Genomic DNA, 24,137 nt, shown 5'->3' on the forward strand with positions numbered 1-24,137 from the left:
TTCCAGACTGTGCAAAGCCTTTATGAAAGGTACTTTCCTACTACGCCCCCCCCCCGGACAAGGATCCTGTTCCCCCATGGGACCTTATTATGGTTCTTCAAGCTTTGGTCGCTCCGCCATTTGAACCTGCAGCAACCACAGATCTTAAGTTTTTGTCTTGGAAAACAGCATTTCTAGTGGCTATCACCTCTGCTAAAAGGGTGTCAGAACTGCAAGCATTGTCTATTAAAATTCCATACATGATTTTCCATAAGGATAGGGTTTCTCTTTGTACTAATCCGTCCTTTCTTCCCAAGGTAGCATCACAAGTTAACATCAATCAGACCATTAACTTACTTGTCTTCTTTCTAAATTTTGCTTATAGAATGGAATACAGACTCCACTTGTTGGATTTTCATAGACAGTTGCGATTTTATTTACACAGGACTAGAACCTTTCGTAAATCTGATCAATTGTTTGTGACCTTCTCTAAACCCTTTTTGGGTAAACCTATCTCTAAGATCACTATTGCTAGGTGGATTTCCTTGTGCATCCTTCGGGTCTATAAGGATAAAGGTTTGTCTCCTCTGGGTCAGGTGAAAACTCATTCGACTAGGTCAGTGGCTACTTCTGCGGCCTTTTGGTCAAGAGTCTCATTGGATGATATTTGTTCTGCATCTACTTAGTCCTCATTTCATACCTTTATTTCTCACTACAAATTGGATTTGATTTCTAGAAGAAGAGCATCCTGTGGTTCCACAGTGCTCTGGAATATCCTTCCATGAGGACCACCCAGGAATTTAGTAGCTGGGGACTCTGTCCCACAGGTTGAAGAATAAATGAGGTAAACTACATAAGATAAAGAAGTTATGTACTCACCATAACATTCCATCTGAGTAGTTCTACTTCATTTGTCTTCAACCGTCCCTCCCTCCTTCCCCCTGGTCTTACCATATGGATAACCTGTTTGGCTGAAGTTTTAGGTGCGTAAGGTGTCTTTTCAGGTCAGGTTCTCAGTATAAGTGTCAGCAAACTCGATCTGGGGGTTGGAAGGTAGTGATGGTGTATTATGGGTAAGGGGAGGAGCATGGAGCAAATGCTAGTGAACTTGCCGGCTCGGATCCGATACGGATCCGGTACCCACAGGTTGAAGACAAATGAAGTAGAGCTACTCAGATGGAACATTATGGTGAGTACATAACTTCTTTTTTGGTATGTTAGATGTGAATGCTGTAAGCACCATACCTCTCAACTTCTTAGAGCAAAGAAATCTGGGCAGAGCTATGAATAATGGGGAGACAAAGGCCCCAAAATAAGGACGATTTTTGAATAGTGCTCTTATAAACATAAAATGTTGATAGAATAACAGGTTTTCATTAACAACAATTTTCTGAAAGGCATGAAGTCTGAATCTTGAATATCTGTCATTATTTTCTGAATTCATTCGCAATGATATGTCATTGATTTACCCCCCAAAAACCCACAATTTTATGAGAAACAGACGAAAAGTGTGAAGCAAAAATCTGGACATTCCACGATACTCTATTCAGTCGAGAGATATAGTGAGCATGAGTCAGGAAAATGCTGTTTTCCTGATTTTGATTATTGTTTTCTTAAGAAGGTCACTTCCATTTCAAGTGGAAATAGGAACTGTTGCAGTTAACAAATCACTGCAAGGCACCACACCGTTACATCTTAACACAACTTCATTTCACAGTGTCCTTCTGCTTCATTTTTAATAACCTTTCCAGTAACAGAGCTGTATATCCTTTGGGCTCAAATATCCATTCTGGTAATGTTTTTGATGCTAGGCTGTTAAATCTTGTTGAATCACTGACGGTTTCCCTTGCATCCCCAAATGACTGTTAACCCCTTTGAAACTGAGGAGCTCTTTATATTGCTTGAAAAGACTATAGTGAGACCTTTTACTTTTTAACAAAGGTTGCTTGCTTAGACAGTTTGTATGGATGTACTTTACTCCGTGAATTTTTAAATGAGTGGAATTATATAGTCGTGGAAGCATGTTTTCCATACATTCATTTGCTTATTAGGGAGCTGAATGGTGCCATTGACTTATCCTTGACACATAACGAGGGAGCAACACCACGTTTAATTAACACAAACATTACTTTAATTTGTGAAACTTACCAGAGAAGAGGTTTTATTACAAACCAAAAGAAAAAAAGTATTAGCCACCAAAAAGGTTATTATTTAGATATCCCTAATTCTACCAACACTTTTAAGACTTCTGTTCAGTGTCATTCAGTTGCTTTCTGCCAAGCCAATGGGTATTCACAAAAATCATCTAATTAGAACAGCTTTTTAGGCCAGGGCAGTTAGCAGCAACCGAGAATTTGAGGTAAACTCAGAGTGGTCCTGTCTGTCTACATTTCTGCTACATTCCTTAGTTTTGGCACCAAAACATGAATCAAGCAAATAGTCCCAGTTTTCAAATGGATGAGATGAGAAATCTCAGCCAGCAGTCATTTTACCCTTCCAACAGTGAGTTTCCTCAGATGAATTAGTGGAATTCCTAACCGACCTTTCTATAAGATAATTAACAGAGGTTTGGGCATCTGTAGGGAATAAGCCAAATACACCTGTTTTGCTTGTCTTTTCTAATGACAGCCTAGTTCACTGGGTTAATGATGAATTTAAGAACATTTTTTAAAAACAATGATTTGTCAACTCATATTTCAACTGATTTTAAGATTTTTTTGGTTGAAAAGGGCTTGACTTTTGTTCTGTCTGAGGGAGAGACCTTGGTGGAAGATATTTTATGGCTTAAAATTTAAACACCAAAATTAAATTTGGTGTCCCTATTAATTCAAGGGGATTTTGATCATTTTCATGTTCTTAAGAAACCCTGTGGCTTTAACACTTCTTTAAAACACACCATTTCTACTTTTGTGGCTGCCTCCAAATCTCACTGTAGAAGAGTTTAGGCAGCAGTGATAAAAGTAAATATCCTCTCTAAGCACAAAACTGTCAGTGAAAAGCAACAAAAGTAAGAACACTGACAGTACCACAGCTGGGAAATTTATTACAAAAATAAAGAAAGTTACAAAGAATAAATCCTTACAAAACAGTGGTAAGCGCTTCCAGGGATCTACCCCTTCATCAGACAACAGTTAAAAATCCCATAATTCATTAAATACTGGAGGTTAGTCACATGATGTTTCAAAATTTCAGTTGTACCCAATAAGGACATAACAATTAGTGCATCAGTACATATTAGCACAGTTATGCAAATAAAGAGACCATGCACTAATTATAGCTAAGATAAATAAGAAATGTATATAACCTTGTATGGTGTATAACTATATAAAAAAACCTGATAATCCTAGCAACAACACTAAATATATATATATATATATATATATATATATAAAATACACACATATATATATATATATATATATATATATATATATATATATATATATATATATATATATATATATATATATATATATATATATATACATATACAATATTAGTGCATCCAGCTTATATAGATACATACATTAAAGATTTTAATATGAAATATAAAATGCTAATATATATATATATATATATATATATATATATATATATATATATATATATATATATAAATAAATCAGACAATCTAAAATACAATGTAAAAATATAGAGAAAATGTAACATATTAAAAATCTAAAAATTCAAGAGAATCAGTGTTTCAAAGGTCGAGCTTTTAAAAAAGGTTTAAGTGACACCATTTGATTCAACCCTTTGAAACATTGTTTCTCTTGAATTTTTAGATTTTTAATATGTTACAATACATTTTCTATATATTTTTTACATTGTATTTTAGATTGTCTGATTATTTGTTTCTGTATATATATATATATATATATATATATATATATATATATATATATATATATTAGCATTTTATATTTCATATTAAAATTTAATATATATATTTAATATAACTTAATTATGGACGGAAACTGCATGCAGCATAGGTGCACATAGGAGTGAGTGACTATTACAACATCCCGTTATGTACTGCCTTGCAACCTTATAAATCTGTTTTGTGGGTGTGCCAGCTGTTGTCAAGTGTAATGGGTAAACTTGCACAAATGGAATCAAGGTCACTCTGGTGTATTTTACCAGTAGATTGTGTTATAGAGGCCATTTGTTACTGCTGTCATAGATGGTAGTTCTTCAAGTCTCGCTCACTGTAACACTAATACTGCTCTCTCTTCTTTTTCCTGTTGCTGTTTTACAAAGTATTGTACATTCCTACATTTTTTTCTAAAATCCTAAGAGATTAATTCTGTTACTGCTATTACCATCTTAACAATTTTAGCTCATATGTTACTTGCTGGTAAATTTTGTTTTAGTGTTACAAATTAGGAAATTATGTGTTTTTATGCTAACAGACTTAGCTACTGTTTTATTGTGTATTTGCTTACTTACCTATTTATTTATTTATGCCTGTTAACTGGGAGTGTTCATTTAGGAGGTCTCATTTCCCACTGCTAGTCCCTAGCATGAGATCTGCTAAGTATGCAGTATCTGACTAGTTTATAACTTTGCTCCACTTGGCTTCCTTTTTGCTTTCTCATGTAACTTTACCATTTTGCCATCTGATATGACTACCTAGGTCTCATTCCTCTTTAGTTTTTTATTTTATTTATTTTTATCTGTATTTTTTTATAGAAACAAACTTTTGCTCTCTGTGTGTGTTTGTCTTCTGTACTAGTAGTGGAAGATGGACAGAGAATTGAAAAAAAAGTATGGAGTGTGGGCACAAACTCCCACCCCAGGACCCCCACACTCCTTGTGTATTTATTCTTTGGGTACTGCCTACCTTGACACACAATGTCAGGAGTGCTTCTCCTGTAGCTCCCAGGCTCTCCAAACTAGAAGGGAAAAATTAATCTTGAAAGAGCTCCTTCCCCCTCAGACAGGGCCTGCCATGCCTTCCAGATCCCCTGACACCTCTACGAGCTCCAAGGACTCCTAGAAAGAGAGAAAGCGAAGGAAAAAGAAAAGGAAGAAGAGAAAGATAAACAAAAGGATAAAAAGAAGGAAAAGACCAAAGAAAAAGAGAAATTGGACTCTGAGAAGTCCCGTAAGTGCTCCCTGGACCTGATGCATTTCTCCAGTTGGGATCCTAAGGTACCATGACATCTCCTTAGACTCAGTGAGTCCCAGGGTACTTTCGCTGATCCTTCAAGAAAGAAGGTACTCAAGACCAACTTTGGTGGAATTGTCGACTCAGACATCAAAAAGCCTGACCGAACAAGATGTCAACAGAATGATGAGGAAGTTTTTCAGAACACAGATTCAGCTTGGGGTTTATCAGTACCATCTTCTGGGAAGGTATGGAGTGCTGAGCCATTAACTTCTCCTCCACTGGCTTATCCAGTCCCAATCTGTCTCTCGGACATGGTGTTATCTTAGATCCAGTCTGCCCCAGATCACCTTTGCCGGAACTAATAGTGCAAGTGACTTTGACCCTGACAGATTTCCCTTCCTCTTTCAACCCAGACATGATCAGATCCAGAAGAGTCTCAGAATCAAAGCTTCAGCAGTGTGGCTGCAGGAGATGGGTCAATACCAAAGTTGTCAGAGGTATCTCTTCCCCTCAGTACCTCTGCTATCAATAGCTTGGTGCCAGGGTCAGCCTCCTGGTAGAGTCTCAATTCCGAGGTTTCATTTCCATCTGTGAACAAGAGGGCTACAGCAGAACTGGTAGGATCCTCAGCCTACGAGGCATTTGAGCAAGGCCTTTCATTGCCAATGGAAAAGGGACATCCATCCAGTTTAGATCCATTTAAACCCTAGCTAGTATCAGCTTCTACTTCTCATCTTCCTGTCACACAGGGACAGTCAGTTCCACAAGCTTCCCAGGCTATCTGCTGCAATAGCTGGCAGTCTGATTCAGAACTTTCCGACCCCCCCCCCCCCAAACTGGTTCACAGGAAGCAGATATGCAAGCAGAAGCACTTAAGCTGTTCTCTAGAGTTTGCCATGGAAGACTCAGACTTGGTTGAAGGTGAAGGCTCCCCTAGATCCCTCTCTGAAGACATCACCTTTGGCAATATCCTTGAGTTGAGGAAGTGGGGGGGTCCACTGATAACCCAGCCTTTGGGTCTGGCTCATTTTCATCCTGAGTGGTACCACCTCTTGACCCACTCATTGTTTTGATGGGTCATTGGAAATGGAAGTACCCTGACATGGTGGAACCGATCCCTAAGAAGCATGACAGGAGTCTAGCAGCACCCATAGACACTGGAGCAAAGATTCACCTGTGGACCCGATGGTAGTACCGTCAGTCACAAAGAAGAAACTGTCTGAAAAAAGTTTCTTGGTCCATGCCCATAATAGAGAGTCTAGGCTATAGCTTGATTTGGAAAATGGATGTATGTTTCAACAACCTTTGCCTTAAAGCATTGAATTATTTAGCCCATGTCACTAGATTTGAAAGAGACCTAACCAAGGAGATTTTTCAAGTCTCTCTGAGGTATCTTGCATGGGGATATTCAGAAGACCGTGGACTCCCAGCTTTCTACACTCCAGTGTACTTTCAACATAGCCATGTGACTTTTTTCTAATGCAGCTGATGGCACGATGAGAGCAGCAGGCAATGGCATTACCATACATTGGTATGCCTGGATGTGTTTGTGTGATTTTGTGGAACGCTTTAAGACATGTTTTGTAAATGCCATTTTCAATAGGGCCACCTTATTTGGATCCAAAGTGAGAGAAACATTGACGAGGAGTCAACAGGATGGCAAGACTCTGTCTGCAGTGGGAATTCACTTTTCCACTCTCCAGAGATCCTATTCTAAGAATCAGCTGGCTGGGAAGAAGATGCGAGTCAGAAAATCACAGATCCCTTACCAAGATACTGTTGGTGATAGACCTTGTCATTGCAGAGGAGGAGGTAATAATAACGGACCTCCTAACCAGGGCTTTTGTGGCCCCTTTACCAAAAAGCCTTTTCAGCACCCCTGAAGGGGTGCCCGGCTGCTGCACTCTGGAGGCAGTTGGGGGGCACTTACTTCTGCACTGACAAGCCTGGAAAAACATAACTATAGATTCTTGAGTGCTAAACATAATTTCCAGGTGCCACTTCATGCCATTTTCTTTTCTTCCTGTCAAGAAGAAGAAGAAAGTTCCTGATGTCCCATCTAGTCAGTGAGAATTCATAGCAGCAGAAATTTCCAACCTACTAGGAAAACCAGTCATCCAACCAGTCCCAGAAAACCATTTAGAATTCAGAGTCTACTCAAGGTTCATTTTAGCACCCAAGAAAACAGGGGACCTCAGACCCATTCCAGATCTGAGCCATTTAAATTGGTATGTCAAATGGACAAAATTGCAGAGGGTCACACTTCAGTCCATTTTGCTGCTGCTGAGTAAGGATAATTGGATGTGCTCTGTAGATCTGAAGGATGCTTACTACCATGTGAGTAAGGATAATTGGATGTGCTCTGTAGATCTGAAGGATGCTTACTACTAAAAGGATATAAGGATCTCTCTGTAGATCTTGAGGATGTGAGATAGTACCATGTGAGTAAGGATAATTGGATGTGCTCTGTAGATCTGAAGGATGCTTACTACCATGTGAAGATAGAGAAGCATTCAAGGAACTGTTTCTGTTAGCATCTGGGAGGTAATCATTATCAGTTCAGAGCCCTGCCATTCAGTCTCAGCACAGCCCCCAGGGTGTTCACCAAGATGATGGCAACGGTGGCAGCATGTCTCTGCCTGCTAAAGATCCAGGTTTACCCGGACCTCAATGGTTGGCTCATGACCGCTACTTCCAGCAACTTGTCACACCATCAGGACCTTCTGCTCCATTTGATGCATGACCTGGAGATCACTATCAGTATAACCAAAAATGAGATGCCACCTGGATGCAAGCTTGCAGATTGCCCAACTTCCCAACTGCAGAGTGCTCTCCCTACACCTCACTGCCACTCAGGTTCTCCATAACCCCTCCCCACCAGTGGACTAATTCTTTGCATACTGGGTCTAATGGCATCCACAGTCCTAATGGTTCCATTTGTCAGATTAAACATGATATTTGTCAGATTAAACATGAGAGAGCTTCATTGGACTGTAGTAGTGCAGTGGTCCCAGTTTTACCCTCCACTTCATGCCAAGATTCAGGTCAGTTAAATTTGCAGGCAACTCACAGCCTGGTGGATAACGTCTCATTCACTGATAGAATGGCATCCCTCCCTTACGGATCCCCCCTGTGGCAGTAGTGACGATAGGTACATCCATTCTAGGGTGGGCAGGCAATTCAAAGGGAAGGACACTTTGTCACATACAGAGGTCAACCATCACATCAGTATTCTGGAGATGAGGGCAGTCCTGCTAGCACTGCAGGCCTTTCAGGACATCCTTCCCAGGGGTGTGATAATCAGTACAGACAGTTAATATATCTGTGGTTTGGTACATCAGCAAACAGGGAGGAACACACTCGTATCCCTTGTGTCAAGAAGCTATAAGAATTTGACAATGGGTCATCCAGTGTACTGGCAGACAAGTTGAGCAGATCTGTTTTGATGCCTCATGAGTGGTCCTTCAATCCGCAGTGATCACTTTGATTTTTCAGTCACTGAGGATATCCTTGCTCTGACCTCTTCTTGTCCAACCTAAACAACAACAGCAGTTACTTTGCCCTGATCCCCCCACAGGGACAGTCACTGAGGGATGCTGTTGTCCACACTTGGCTTCCAGGTGTCCTCAGTGGCTTTTCCCTAATGCCTTTAATAAACAAGTTTATACAGAAAGTAAGAATGTACAAGGCCAAGGTGATCCTCATTGCCCTTTTCTGGCATCAACAAATGTGGTTTCCCTTCCTGTAGTGTGTACTAGTACATCTCCATGGATACTGGATCATTGTCCAGATCTACTAACACATCCGTTCAGACTGCCTCCTCTGGACCAAAAAGCCATGAAGTTAATGGCTTGGTTCCTCCAGTTCTAACCTCAGCCAAAGATGCCAGGATTTCCTCTTTGGTAATTCAGATCATATCAGCATCACAAAACTGGACCACTGCAAAAATATACCATAACAAGTGGAAGAGATTCTCCATTTGGGCTATGTCCAGAGGTTTAGATCCCTTTTCTACCACCATTCCTTCCATTTTAGAAATCCTGCTGGAAAACGTTCACAATATTTCCAGTTATTCAGCTGTCAAAGTGCAAACGGCAGCTATCTCAAGTTTCCATATAGGTCAGACTGACAACTCTGTAACCTCTTTGAAAATCTCTAAGGCCTTCCTTAAAGGAACCTTTTTCCTATGGCTTCCTATCACAGACTTGGTGCAGTAAACTCTCAGTTAACCGACACCCATGGGGATTGGTAGATGCCGTTTAATTGTAGTTTCCAGTTGCTTGAGAGTTACTATTAGAAATAGGAATGACTAATACTGTACACAGTTTACTATCACATTTCTGAAAATCACTCTTTCGAGTGATGACTTAATCAAAAAAGAAATACTAAGAATAAAAACACCACTGAGTCAAAATGACGGAAATGACGTTACCCAATGTACCTTGCAGTCTAGTGATTTCCAGCCAACATTTTGCAGGGGGGCAACCCCCTTGCTACTTATATATACATACTCTGAGATCACACTACAGTGAAGAAAAGGGTACATTTCCTGATCCCCACTGTAGTGTGATCTCCAAGCAGAACATCAACCTCACAACATTCGCTGTTATAGACTTGACTATTTTCATTTCAGATTTACAAGAACTGGAAAACAGCCTTTTGACCATCCCAGTTCAAGTGACTGCCATTCAAAAATGTGACTGTAAACCCTGTACCCTATACTATTTGTTTGGTTTGACTTGTTTTCAGGTTGGGGAGAGAGGGAATTTATTCTTATATTCCTAAACTCCAAAAACATATAAGGTATGTTTCAGCGGGGGAAAGCAAAGTGCAACACATGAAAATTGTACTATATTTCTTCAATTTTTTTTTTTGCCTGTTGTTTGAGAGTGCTGGTTACTTGAGTTCCATTTAACTGAGAATTTATTGTACCTCCCTGGGATATTACTATCATGTTACAAGCATTGACTCAGCCATCCATTGAGCTGGTAACATCAGTTGATTTGAAATTCCTGCTTGGAAAACAAATTTTCCTGGTGGCAGTTACTTCAGCTAAATGGATTTCAGAGATCCAAGCACTTCACTGGAAACTTCCTGTTTGGTCTTCCACAAAAGACAAGAGTTTTCTTAAGGACAAATGCATCTTTTCTTCCTAAGATGGCATCCAGAAGTAATTTAAATCAGTCAATAAACCTATCAGTCTTTTTGCCAAGGTTTGCAAACAATGGTGAATACATGCTACATTGTTTATGGCATTGTCAAAATCTAGATTGGGCAAAGCAGTCACCAAATGTACTCTGTCTAGGTGGTTATCCAAATGCATTTCCTTTGTGTACAATAAAAAGAGTTTGTCATTACAATCTAAAACCAAGACTCATTCCACAAGAGCAGCAGCCATTTCAACAGCTTTTGCCAGTAGGTTACATATGGATGATATTTGTGCAGCAGCTACTTGGTCAACAGTTCACACATTTGTATCTCATAATAAGCTTGATGATCAATGTAGGTCATGTTCCTCCTTTGGTTCCACTATCCTTGGGAATACCCTTTTTTGATATCACCCAGATCTGTATGCCTGGGAATCTCTCCCATAGTTTAATTGAATGAAAATAGACATTATTGGATACGAAAGTTATGTACTCACCATAACAATGGATCCATGCTATCTGATATTCATCCAGTTCAATCTACCTCCCACCTGCCCCTTTCCAAATTGTCACAAATATGGTTCTGATGACTGGGTCACCTCTGACATACTCTGTCTTTGAACATTTCTTATTGCTCATTTCCCATAACCCTGCCATTTTTTCTGTCCTGCATTCTGGAGTTCATTTTGAACAGGGTTTATATGATTGATATACACACATGTATTGTTCTGGATATGGCTATAATATCTAATGGGGGTCAAACCCGATCTAAGGTACTGAGGTGGAGTACAGAGAATTATGGGTAGGGGAGGAGGCAAAACCCTAAACCAAAAGAGCTTCAGAATTGGTGCTGAGGTCTGATTGGATCCAACAAACCATAGCTGAAATGGATAAAAATCAGACAGCATGGATCTATCATTATGGTAAGTACACAGCTTTTGTTTTTGTGGCAAACCAGGTATTCCTTTTACTTTGAGGTAGTTCAGCTCAGCCTTGAACTAAGTATGTTTACTAACCAGGGGTATGGGAGGGGATATCACCACATCAGGGGGATACAGTGAGAGAAGCTTCCATGCAGAAACAATTCTTAAGTATCTTTTTTATTACATACTGATGTCTTCTTTGATATTCAATTGCATTTGAAGTAATTGGCATATTTCTAGGTAATGCAAATCACTGGAAAGAGAGACGATAAATGACTAAGGAAAAAGCAAATTGGCTCCCCAGAGAATTCACACCATAAGCTCCATACTCCAATGAATAACACTTAATAAGGCACAAGTAAAAATCAAAAAGTTGTAATAATAGTAAGTTAAGCACTTTCGTCCCTTTCAATGTTTAGGACTTCTTCAGAACAGTCAGTAACTTCACACGCAAGTTCATTTATACTAATGTTTACACAAATTAAAATCAATTAAAAACAATTAGGTCCAATTAAATGTCATTATCCAGTAACTTAAAGAAACATGTACCCTTTTTTTTTTTAACCATACACATTAAAAATCAAACCAGTGCGCAAACATAATTTAATATGCAACAATACAAAAATACTGGATGATGTTTATTTGTTTTTTACTAGTACCTTATTAAGTGTTGTTCATTGGAGAATGGAGCTTATGGTGTGAATTCTCCAGGGAGCCAATTTGTTTTTTTCCTTAGTCATCTTTCTAGGTAATCCTGAAGATAAAGATGTAAAGTTCAGCTGTTTCTGTGTATTTGTTAGTAAATCTGTATATATGAAAGAATGACCTTTTGAGAAATTGTCAGTATGTGCCATCATTTAGGAAAACACAGTACCAGAGCACAAGGTTATAAACTGTTAACACATGGTGGAAGCCATGTTTTACTGGTTTAAGTTGTTTGTTGTGTAGCAAAAGCTGTTTATTTCCCTTCCTCTGTGTTTAACTATTAAACTCTCTTTCCATGGGGCTCAAGCCCATTAGTTCTCAGATTCAGAGCACCCTGCCTGCTCATGATTGAGAGTTGACTGGACTGGAGGCTGTCATCTAGACATCTGTGGAAGTGTTTGCCTGCCTGTTATTGCTCAGTATTTCCATCTGGCTGCCATGGGATGGAGTCTGGAGTCACCCCCACAAGGCTTATCAGTGTTTGAGAAAGGACCCTAATTGTCCCTGGTGGGGGAACTACTAGTTGACACTCCTGCACCCCCCTTGCAGCTATCCATCATTGAGAGCATTGGCTATGAGAGCATTGCTATTTTAGTCCAAATTATTTTCCCTTGTGGCTATCATTCAACACCCTCCCATAGGTGTGTGCATGCTCCCACACACATGTAATGAACATCTACATTCTGTAAGTCATCATCCCTGTTGTCATTTTAAGTTTTCACTAGTATGGGAGTAGATGGGCAACTTAGAACAGCCTTTTCCACCCCAAAGGACAGCCAAGCCAGCAAAGCCGCTATATTTCCATCCTTCTTGCTGTACTCTTTCAGCACCGGTACTGGTGATCAGCCCAAGTTTGTGTGGGTTGCAGTCAGGGCTGTATTCTTTTGTGACACTGAGTCAAGGTGAAAAGTATTTTTTTATGTGAAGCAGCTATAATACTGCATTGTGAAGTAGTCTTTGATTACATACAGGCTAACATGTTTATGTTTTAGAATTTGCTGCTCAGTATCTTCAGTTTGATTAGAGAGTTCAGTGATTTGGTGTTTAATAACATCTTATATACCCATTTTATTCATGTTTTACCCTAAGAGGTACTCCGAAGTCTGTCTAATTTATTAACAATTGACATTCTCCTTTGTGCTTGGAGATTAGTACCACTGTTGCCACATTTGTCTGCTCATTAATTGTAAAGGAGAAAAAAAAGGTACTTTTCCGTTATCAGGGCAACACTTCTAACTTGCACGCAATGATCACCCATGTGCATACCTTATTTTATTAACTTATTGACCGCCGGGTAAGTCCACGGGGCACAAGTACAACATTTTAGCAGTATTATAGCTCTTAGCCGGAAATATTCAGATTTCAACTTGATTGGTCTTCTGATACGGTAACTGTTTGTTAGTTATTGGGAATCATTATCAGTGTGTGTCTTCGTCTTTGGATAAAAAGACATCGAGCTTGTGTCTATGTTGCGCTCATAATCTGTCAACTACTTAGCTTAAAAATATAATTGGGGGGGCACATAAGGTCCAAAATCGTGGATGATTTTTGTAAATATTACTCCGATTTACTTTGAAAATTAGAATAACAGTTTTTGCATTAACACACACTTTCTGAAGAGTATAAGAAGTATGAAACAGTACTGTTGAACAATCAATTAACTAAGCTTCACTGATTTTACCACAAAATGAATGTTTTACGAGGAACATGGCAAAATCGGGGACAGGTGTGCTAGAACTTGCGCTCACTTCATCAACTGCCGGTAATGAGATATTTATGAAGCAACCAACATGTTTAGTTGTGCATGTTTGTCCCTATCTATTATTTTGTGCTGCAGTATAAGAAAAGCTTGCCCAGTTACTACAAACATATATATGCATATAAACAATTAAAACTTTGTAACTAATAAAATTACGAATGGAGAAAAAACACAGCTGAGGCCGAACTGTTGTGTAGCTTTCATTCCTTTTTTGTGTTGTGTTGAACTCATCAGACAGAACTGTAAAATAAACATGCATATGCTATATATATATATACAATATAGGCAATAATACCTATGTGGTGTTTGGATGTGTGGCCAATTCTTTCTTTTTCTTTCTTTTCACAATAGAAAGATGATTATGTCCTCATGTCCTATGTCCTCACAATACAAATGCTTTCAATGTTTTCAAATTATACCACCATGATTGTGTTGTGTAGTGTACTTTGACACTACTACTGAGTGAGTTGAAAGAAATGAACAAATACTTAATACCATGTTTTGTTGTTGTTTTGTACGGGCTGTTCACTGTGGGATATATATCCACCAAACAGCTTACTATAACAAATAAAAAACGTTGTGTTTTTCCTTTTCACCCGGAAGCAGATTTATTAATAGTTATACTGTGTATCCGGTTTTAGGCACTATCGAGTTTGTTGGTGCTTTTAGGCAGAACTGGTTGTGGTACATTGGTCTTTTTCATAAAAATTTTTCTACGGCAGTAAAACCATTTGTTGCACTCTTAGTACGCCTTGCGGGGAAGATAGCACAGCACTTCACTTCACTGGTTGACAGTTGTTAATATGTTCTCATTTACCAATAGAAATTGATATTCCCATACGACGTGTGTGGTAATTCTTTAAAAACTGGGTATGTGTTCTCATTAAGAAACATGGATGATCATTGCATGCGGGTTTGAAGTGTTGCCTCGATAACGGAAAAGTACCAAAAAAAAGAATCCTTTTTTGTTTTATTACATATTAATCTCTCATTGATTTCATTTCTATAGTACAAATATATTATGAAATGATCTGCAGATGGGGACTGCTTTATTTTAATATGATATTTTTGCTTTCCACTGCAGGTTGAGGAAATATTCATCATTCCTATCCACCATGCTTGTGCAGTACAAAACCGAGGATATACACATTTTCGGCTCCGTGGACAGTATTACTACACCCTGCCTGTCTTTTTGAATGCCCAATACAAAGTTTGGGGTCTCACTGCTGTGGCTAGTGACACAACTCTCGCTTTACTTCTTCCTGGAATATACATCAGTATGATGCACATAGTTCATCAGCATTAGCTCGACCCATTGCAAACAAAACTGACTTTTCATATGAGTTTTTCAAGTATAACTTTCGAAAGAACGAACACCTGCTGTGTTCCATAAGTGACTGATTTTGCTGAGAGATGATTAAATTGTTTTAGGCTCAGGGGGCTGTGATGCAGTGATGTTGAGTCCATGTCCATTATTATTTTTTTGATTTTAGTTGGGAATCATTAACATCAAAGTGTATGATCCACCCTTCCTATGCACTCAACTGGATTTCAGGAGGGCTGTTATTGCTGTAATCGCATTCCTTTTTTTTCTACCTTGCTCCAGGTCTGGAGGTACGGTATGTGTAAAGGTGCTAGTGTAGGAATGACCTCATGCACTTCTATGTCTTTTTATCAGCTGTGAGCATTTACTCATGCCTGGTCAGCAAATTAGGAATAGTCATGTATTACCTAGAACACTTCCTCCCAGGAAAATATACTTTGCTGCTCCTCTGTCCTTAGCACTGCCAGTCACCTGAGCTTAACTCACCTTGGTGCTGTTATATGCCCTGCCTTTATAACAGTATGTTTTATGGCTGATAGTTAAAAGATTTAATTCCAGTTATTTGCCACCCGGGGAAATGAAATGGCCCATTGCATACTGTTTTGAGACGTAAGGGTAAATACAAATACCTTTGTGGAAAATTTGGAGTAGGCAGTTCATCCAACATGTTTTGGGACTTGGGGAAAAAACAAGAGCACCCAGATGAAACCCAAACTGGCATAAGATGGGCATGCAGACACTATACTGACAGTAACTGGAGGTTATTATTGAACCCGGCCTCAAACCTGTGAAGCAGAAATCTTAAGCATGGTGCTTTGATTCCATCCCAAGGTGGAGAGCTGTGCTTCTTCTGATGGTTACTATAAAAAAATGATTTATGTATTTAAAACTAGCTGCATTCTTAGCTCCAAGAAGTAGTGACATTTAACAGGACAGAAGACGATGAGCCAGAAGAACTTAATTCTAGTCTCAACTCCAGAGTAGTGCAGTAAATAATGGTTGCCGTAGAGGAATGTGTGTAGGGGTTTGGTGATGATGTTATGGATCTCATCACAGATAAAGCCACATTGCAGTTCAGAAACATTTTGTTAGCATTCATTTTTTCCTTTAATCGGTAGGGGAAGGCTATTTGTAGGTCAGACAAAACTCATAGAATAAAATCTACACTGAGAGCCAGATGAATGAAATAAAATGAAATGCAGTGTTTTTCTAGTGTTATATGGTTCTAAGGCTCAAGTGTGTGTGTGTGTGCGCATGCGTGCATGTACTTGTATGTGTTTAAATTGGTACTGGTATAAATTACCTAAAAATGGGTTTAGAGCTGTTCACATATTTTTGTTTTAACATAGCAAGAATAGTACAGCTGTCCAACAGTAGCTCCTTGGATCATGCAAATGTTTGCCAGTGGATTGAAGATTCTTTACCTTTGAGTGTAGTCTGCAGTGCCCAGCTGCCCACTGACCACATCCAAACTGGTCTGCCCTCTGCTTGTTTGTGCTGAGCTTATTGCATTGTAATTCTTGGACTGCTGTATTTCAGAAATGCTGCACAGATAGAATCAGTTCTTTTGCTGCAATGAAAGGGTCACAAACAAGGATCTATTAAAAACAAAAAAGTAGCCATAGCCCATAAAGATTCATAATGGTGAATATGCTGAGCCAAATATCATTAGAAAGTCAGAAAAAGCCATTCATTCTAGAATACTTTTTAAACTGATATACTTATTGTAGGAGGAGGATGAATGAAATTTGCCAATGATAGACATCTTTTTTTATCTGCACTTATGGTGAGTTCATAACATTATTTTCTTTATAATTAATACCTGGTATCAAGTATAATATTCTTGACATCTTGCAAAGCAGCATTCCTAATTATCCAGAGAATGAGAGAGTGGTACTAATGAAACAGCCAAGCAGTACAGAGGAGACAAAACATGCCTTTGCTGTGTGGGCTGACATTTCAATTTATAATGCTTTGCAAATGGGTTTGCAGGTACCCAAGCAGCAGTTCTACAGGTATCCTGAGCTGAAACATTCCTAAAGTGGCTACCGTGGTGGTTAACAGAATTACAGGATGAGCCCTAACTACTTTATAGCAAGTTTTATGTTTGTCTTAATAAACAGTAATATAGTTCCCTAACCACTTTAAAATTTTTATTGAATGCCTTTTCTGCACTGTCATCTTTTTATTCCAGTATGTCCCACCTCTTTCCCAAAGATAACAGACTTATGTTTTCCTTCTTGACAAAACTTTATTTTGGCCAAACTGTCTTGGACTCTGTGAACATCCTTTCATTTACCAACTGATTTAAAACATTCATATTACCGTATATTATAGATTATACTCTTCATTACCAAGGAGTGGCGTACGGCAAGTGTGGTCCCACTCCACAAAGGCAGTGCCTCAACAAGCCTGGTCTGCAAAGCTATGGAGAGGATCACAATGGAACTCATAAACAAGGACATAGGGGACTTGCAGACCTCGGACCCAACCCAGTTTGGCTTTGTCAAGGGCAGATCTTGCTTTTTGAACTAAACAGTCACCAAGGCCATTGATGAGGGAAAGGCAAGTCCATACAGCCTACCTTGACCTTGCATCCACTCTGGTATTATAGAGAAACTTACCAGCTTAAGTGTAAACCCATATGTCACAAGATGGGTTGCAAACTGGCTAAAGGACAGAACCCACAGGGTTAGAGTTGCTGGAGGCATGTCAGGCTCCAAGCCGGTTACAAGTGGAGTCCCACACCCTATTGTTCGGCATCTACTTCTCAGAAGTACAGGCAAACATAGGAGGACTATGGCTGACAAAGTTTGCGGATGACTGCAAACTGGGTGCCATAGTGGATAGTACATTGGACACAGACATCCTTCAGAAACTGATAGCTGGTGCCAGAGCCATGGCCTGAAGTTAAACAAGGTAACCCCAAGCTACCATATAGGTGGCAACCCACTAAGCACAGAAGAGGTTATCAGGGACCTGGGGACCCAGGTTGACAGTGGCCTAAAGTGGTTAAGACCTTCTACATTGCCCACCTGATCATGAAGGGATTCACATCCAGATCAAGTGAGGTCATTGTTTTCACTTATCAGACCAATGATCGAGTACAATGCCCCATTCGGGATGTATCTCACCTGACACCTGCAGCAATCTGAGAGACCCCAAAAGTTCCTCACCAAACGGATAAAGGGACTCCAAAACCTGTCATATGCTGCCAGACTGAAGAAATTCCAACTCTATTCAGTTGCATACCGTCTGCTCAGAGGTGACCTGTGCCTGACATACAAGGCCATGACCAACCCGGAATTAATGGACATGCTCCACCTCAAAAAATCCAAATCCACCAAAACCACTAGAGAAAGAGACTTAAACCTTAGCACGGATATAAATAGAGGGATAGATTTATCACCCAGAGACTCCCCATGCTGTGGAATAAAATCCCGGTCCATGTGAGGCAGAGCACCTCGCTGGCTCTGTTCAAGAGAAATCTTGACCGGTGGATGGGAGATCGTAGGTTTAGAATCATCTCTGTGTCACTACTGGACAGAGGCACAACAAACTAATGGGCACAGTATTATAAATGCCCTAGGGCAGTTAGCCTAGTATAAACCTATGAACCTATTACCCTTTAGTTCAACATTCATTTTTATTCATTCAGAATACTTTCTTACTTCAGGTTTACAGACAGTTTCAGGACTGGATAGCTAGAGGCAGTGGACCAGAACTTCCTTACCATGCCATGGCAGCTCATCTACTCAACAAAATTTGTAAGCTATTGGTTGCTGTGCTTTAACAATTTGAAAATATGCCAATCCCAAAGCTACTGACATGGTGAGAGTGTTTCTTGGTTTGTTCTTCCTGACTCCCTGTGGGAGTGGTTACTGACTTGAAACTGTAGTTTTATTGGCCATTTTGGGTCAATTCCAAAACTCCTTCATCTTCCTATCTTAAAACCCTCTTTTGCGTGGTTTTGCGTGTTTTTGAGCATAGCGCAACAGCGGGCAGCGCTGCCTAATTGGGTTTAAACTATTCCTGGCTCCACAAAGTCTGCTCTTCACTTTTTCCCTTAGAACTGCTCTATCTCTCAATTTAAACACCATATTCTCATTCTAAGGCCCTTCACTGGTCCAATTAAGTAATCCTACAAGTTAGCACTATTAAACCATAAGCACTACTTACTCTTATAATCTCTACAATTACCCTGTCCTCTATTGGTCCATCTTAAATTCAGTTTCCCTATATTACTCTAGCATGTCCAAAGGTCAGTCAATGGTTTCCTCTCCAGTCCAGCTGGTGAATCTGGGAATTTTGAGGCAATGTTACAACTGTCTCATGTACACGGACAACACTCTCCTCCTCCAAACAGGTTCAAATATATGTGAGAGATGCAACTGTTTAGCCAAACTGGAGGCTGAGCTCTCTCATCTCAAAACTGGTGTAACCAGTCAGGAGGAGAAGGTAACCTCACACAACACAATTACAGTATCACATAGCCCCGCCACATCAGCGAACCAAACACATAAATACACAAAAACATACTCGGAGGCTCTAAATAAAAATCTACCTAAGCAACAGAGACCTCCAAAGCAGACATCCAAGCAAACGCTACCTCAAAACAAAATACGCACAACACATAACCCACAAAGTCAGTGTGCCAAGCAGCCACAGCCCTTAAGGCTGAATAACACACCTGATACTCTTGTAATAGGTGACTCTATTGTCAGACACACTGACGTCCCGCTCACCAGGCTGAATAAAGAGAAGGTCACGGTGAGCTGCCTGTCGGGTGCTAGGATCCGCCACATAACGCAAGCACTCAGGTCACTCCAAAGCAAATACAAATATGACTCAGTCATTGTACATGCTGGTGTGAATGACCTGAGATGTACCTCCCTGGACTACATGAAAAGAGACATAGAGGAGCTCTCTGATCATGTAGCCCAGGCTGGTATGACCCTGACCTTGAGCAGCATCTTACCCTCACCTAGAATGATGCCACAGTACAAAGACAAAATGATCGATTTTAACAACTGGCTAAAATTTTGGTGTCATTCAAAGGGGATCCAGTGTCTGTCAGCCTGGGATGACATGCTCGACAAGCCGAGTCGCTTCGCTAGGGACGGCTTGCACCTGTCACCACTGGGCTTTCGGATATTGGCAAAGGCTCTTGCCACCCCATAGTGCCTTTTTAGGCAAGGCTCAAAAGTCAAACCCACCCCATAGACAGCACAAGGAACAAGAAACTAAGGGTAATGCTGCTAAACGCCAGAAGTCTTAACCTCAAGATGCACGCACTCGAAGCTCTCCTCAGTATGGAGAATATCGATATCTGTGCAGTGACAGAAACCTGGTTCAAGGCTCCAGAGAGCATCCCAGCACTACCAGGCTATACCTCATATCATGCTTTTCGGCCCCAAGACCCGGACCGAACCACAAAAGGAGGGGAGTTTCCATATTTATCAAGGATATCCACACCTCCAGGTTAGTGGCATTGCATGAAGTATCAGAGACCATCCATGTGCAACTAACAGTGGGCAAGACTGCTTTTCAGTTTATAGCATCCTACAGACCACCCTCTCAAAGTCAGGAATCCCACTCGGCTTTCCTGAAAACATTGGAGAACATGAAGATCTCTCCGAACACCATTATATTGGGTGACTTCAACTACCCAAACATTGACTGGGACAAGCCCCAGCACCTTAGCCCAAAGGTTCCTGGAAATTATAAACTCAAATGCTATGGAACAACTAGTCACCACTCCCACAAGAGGGGACAACATACTAGACCTGATCATTACCAACATGGGGACTCTATGCTCCACACCAGAAGTATATCCCTCATTGGTAAGATCAGACCATAAATTAATTTCACTGGATGTCCACATCCCGACCCCAGCCCAGAAAACCACAGTGAAAAACTTCTCAAAAGTGAACTTCTCACTTCTCAAAACCGAAGTGGAATCCTTCAAGGCCCCAGGGCCAGTGGAAACTATGGCCCAAACTGCAGAATCCTATATAAACGCATTCTACGGATATCTCCAGGAATGCATGGATCATGCTATCCCAAACAAAACCAAGACCCAATCATCCAAAGGCAGGCATCCAGTCAGGTGGACCCCTGCCATAAATAAACTGTACAACAGAAGGAGGATGCTACTACATGATAGAGCAAAATCCCTAATAGGGAAGGCATCTCTGATCAGTACTAGCAAAAAATTACGATCCCTCATAAAATCCTCCAAGGCCAGCTTCGAGAGAAAAATTGCACAGGACACCAAAGACAATCATAAGGCTTTTTTCAGTTATGTTAGAAACCTGGGATGTAACTCCCAGACTTGTTCTGAGTTGATTCTAAATGACAAAAAATACACTGAACCCACAGACATCGCCAATATCCTGGCAGACAGGTTCAGTGCAAACTTCTCCACCCCTCCTCCCCAAAAGAGCAAGTATCTATCCCGGCAGAGGGCTGCCTCCCAAACATCTCTGATGCTCAGGTGAAGGCTGCCCTCTCCGAAGCAAAAAACACTGCTTCCATGGGACCAGATGGCGTCCTACATGAACTCCAAGAGGAACTAATCCCTCAAATAAAACAGCTATACAATCTCAGCCTCACTACAGGATATGTGCCCACAGAATGGCGTACAGCAACAGTGGTCCCACTCCATAAAGGTGGAGCCTCTATGGACCCTGGAAACTATTGCCCCATAAGCCTGACTAGCTTAGTCTGCAAGGCTATGGAGAGGATCATCATGGAGCTCATAAACAAAGACATTGGGGACCTACAGACACTAGATCCTACCCAGTTCGGCTTTATCAAGGGCAGATCCTGCCTTTTGAACCTGGTTGACTTCTTCGAAACAGTCACCAAAGCCATAGATGAAGGGAAGGTAGTCCACACAGCCTATCTGGACCTTGCAAAGGCATTTGACACACTACCCCACTCGGGCATCATAGATAAGCTATCCAGCTTAAATATAAACCCCTATGTCACAAGATGGGTTGCAAACTGGCTCAAAGACAGAACCCACAGAGTGAGAGTTGCTGGAGCCATGTCCGACTCGAAACCGGTCACAAGTGGCGTCCCACAGGGTTCTGTCCTGGGACCACTCTTGTTCGGTATATACTTTTCCGAGGTACAGGCAAACGTGGGAGGACTATGGCTCACCAAGTTCGCAGACGACTGCAAACTGGGCGCCATAATCAACTCTCCAGCTGACACAAACATCCTTCAAAAAGGTCTCACAGAGACAGATAACTGGTGCCAGTGCCATGGTTTAAAGCTAAATGCCAAAAATGTATAGTCATACCCTTTGGCAAAACAATGTGCCCACAAATTACCACATAGGCGGAAACCCATTAAGTACAGAGAAAGTTATTAGGGACCTGGGGACCCAAGTTGATAGAAATCTCTCCTTTGAAAACCATATTGCCAAAGTGCTTAGAAAGACCTTCTACATAGCCCACCTCATCACAAAGGGTTTCACATCTAGATCAAGAGAGGTAATCGTGCCCCTTTATTCATCCCTCATCAGGCCCATCATAGAATACAATGTCCCTTTTGGGATGTACCTTACCCAACACCTGCAGCAATTAGAAAGACCCCAAAAGTATCTCACCAAGAGGATCAAGGGTCTCAAACAGATGCCATATGCTGCTCGGTTAAAAAAACTCTAGCTCTACTCAGTTTCATACCACCTACTTCGAGGCGATCTATGCCTGACATACAAAGCTATGTCAAATCCAGAATTAATGGACATGCTCCACCTCAGTAAATCAAAATTCCTTAGAGCCACACGCTCGAGGGACTTGAACCTCAGCACAGAAATAAAATAGAACTTGCTGGAGGGACAGGTTCATAACCCAGAGGCTCCCTTCGCTCTGGAATAGAATTCCAGCTCATGTGAGGCAGAGCACCTCACTGAATCTCTTCAAGAAGAATCTCTATAGGTGGATGGGGGATCGTAAGTTTGTCCCAGGGATTACTCCCGTGTCACTATTAGACAGAGGCACAGTAAACTAAACCTTAAAAAGGGCACGGTATACTCAAATCAAGGGGTGGCGTAAGCCATACAGAATCGGGCTAGGCTTATAATTGCCCCAGGGCAGATAGCCTAGTATGAACCTATGAACCTATAATTCCATGGTGAGGTTGTTTCCTTTTCCATGTGTCATCTTTATTCCAGTCTTATTCAGTCCTTATACAGTTATTTGGTGGGCTGATTGTTCTGGAGTTCTCCACTTTCATAATTTTAGAGAAAACTTAATTTATCCCTCCTGGCTTCTGTCATCCTTACTAACCTGACCTTGACACTTGACCCTTTTTCTCTTTGCATCATCCCAACTACATTCCATTGAATTGCACTTGTTCTGCTCCTCCACATTTTGAAACCCTCCCTGCATCCTATTCCTAATTTATTATCATCTGGGAAACTTTTTTAAATGTATTGACCTAACTGCCTTCTACCATTGCTTCATATGGCACACAACTCCAGGTTCTTCAAATTAAATAAGTCAAAGCAAATATCACTGAGGTGTATACCCATCTCCTTGTACCTTACTTGGGTCTCTGTCATCAAAGTCCCTATGTCCTAAGACCAGAAAACCATAGTATGTTGCCACCCTATTCATTTTTTGAAACGCATATTATATTTCCTTGCCCTCTCCATAGCTTTGTGACTGCGACCGAAAGCATATCTTCAAGTGGGTTTACCTATGATTGCTGACAATATAACTCTTGGGGATACATTTTTAATGTCTTTCATCTTAACATTGACCAAGTCTGTTTTAGGGTTACACCCCCAAGTCATTTAAATGCAGCAGTGTGATATCTGTCTAAATTATTGTATTAAACTGCTTTATAGTGGCTGCACTCTATTTCATGCTGTCAATGCCCAGCTGTCTTCCTGCTAGGTTCACTAATGCCTGCTCTTCAGCCCAAATACATGTCAGAATATCCCAACAGAAACACCATTCTACCATCTGCAAGAACAACAATGGTCAATATCTGCGTACACCTACATTGTTACCATCCCTCAAGCCTGATCTTTTCATTCATGTTCTTCTGGGTTTTCATAAACCTTACCTAATATATCGTAGAAACAATTTGGAAGACCATCTGCCAACTAACGTAATCATTGTTTATGAATGTACACTCCATCACAAGGTCCAGTGCTCACCCATTTCTA

At 40.5% G+C, this 24,137-nt stretch overlaps 1 protein-coding gene across 5 annotated transcripts in view; it reads left to right on the plus strand.

The window, feature by feature from the left end:
* The window catches only part of NUDT8 (nudix hydrolase 8), a 478,858-nt gene extending 463,796 nt beyond the window's left edge, over nucleotides 1–15,062 (plus strand). For all 5 annotated transcript variants that reach the window (XM_044084138.1, XM_044084134.1, XM_044084137.1 and 2 more), the window contains one exon: nucleotides 14,711–15,062. In XM_044084138.1, coding sequence (XP_043940073.1) covers nucleotides 14,711–14,932 — 222 coding nt within the window. In that variant the 3' untranslated portion in view covers nucleotides 14,933–15,062. The remainder of the gene's footprint in view (nucleotides 1–14,710) is intronic.
* The last annotated feature ends 9,075 nt before the right edge of the window (nucleotides 15,063–24,137 follow it).

The sequence above is a fragment of the Protopterus annectens genome, chromosome 9.part0 (assembly GCF_019279795.1).
Source record: "Protopterus annectens isolate FY-2018-M chromosome 9.part0, PAN1.0, whole genome shotgun sequence".
Taxonomy (NCBI): domain Eukaryota; kingdom Metazoa; phylum Chordata; order Ceratodontiformes; family Protopteridae; genus Protopterus; species Protopterus annectens.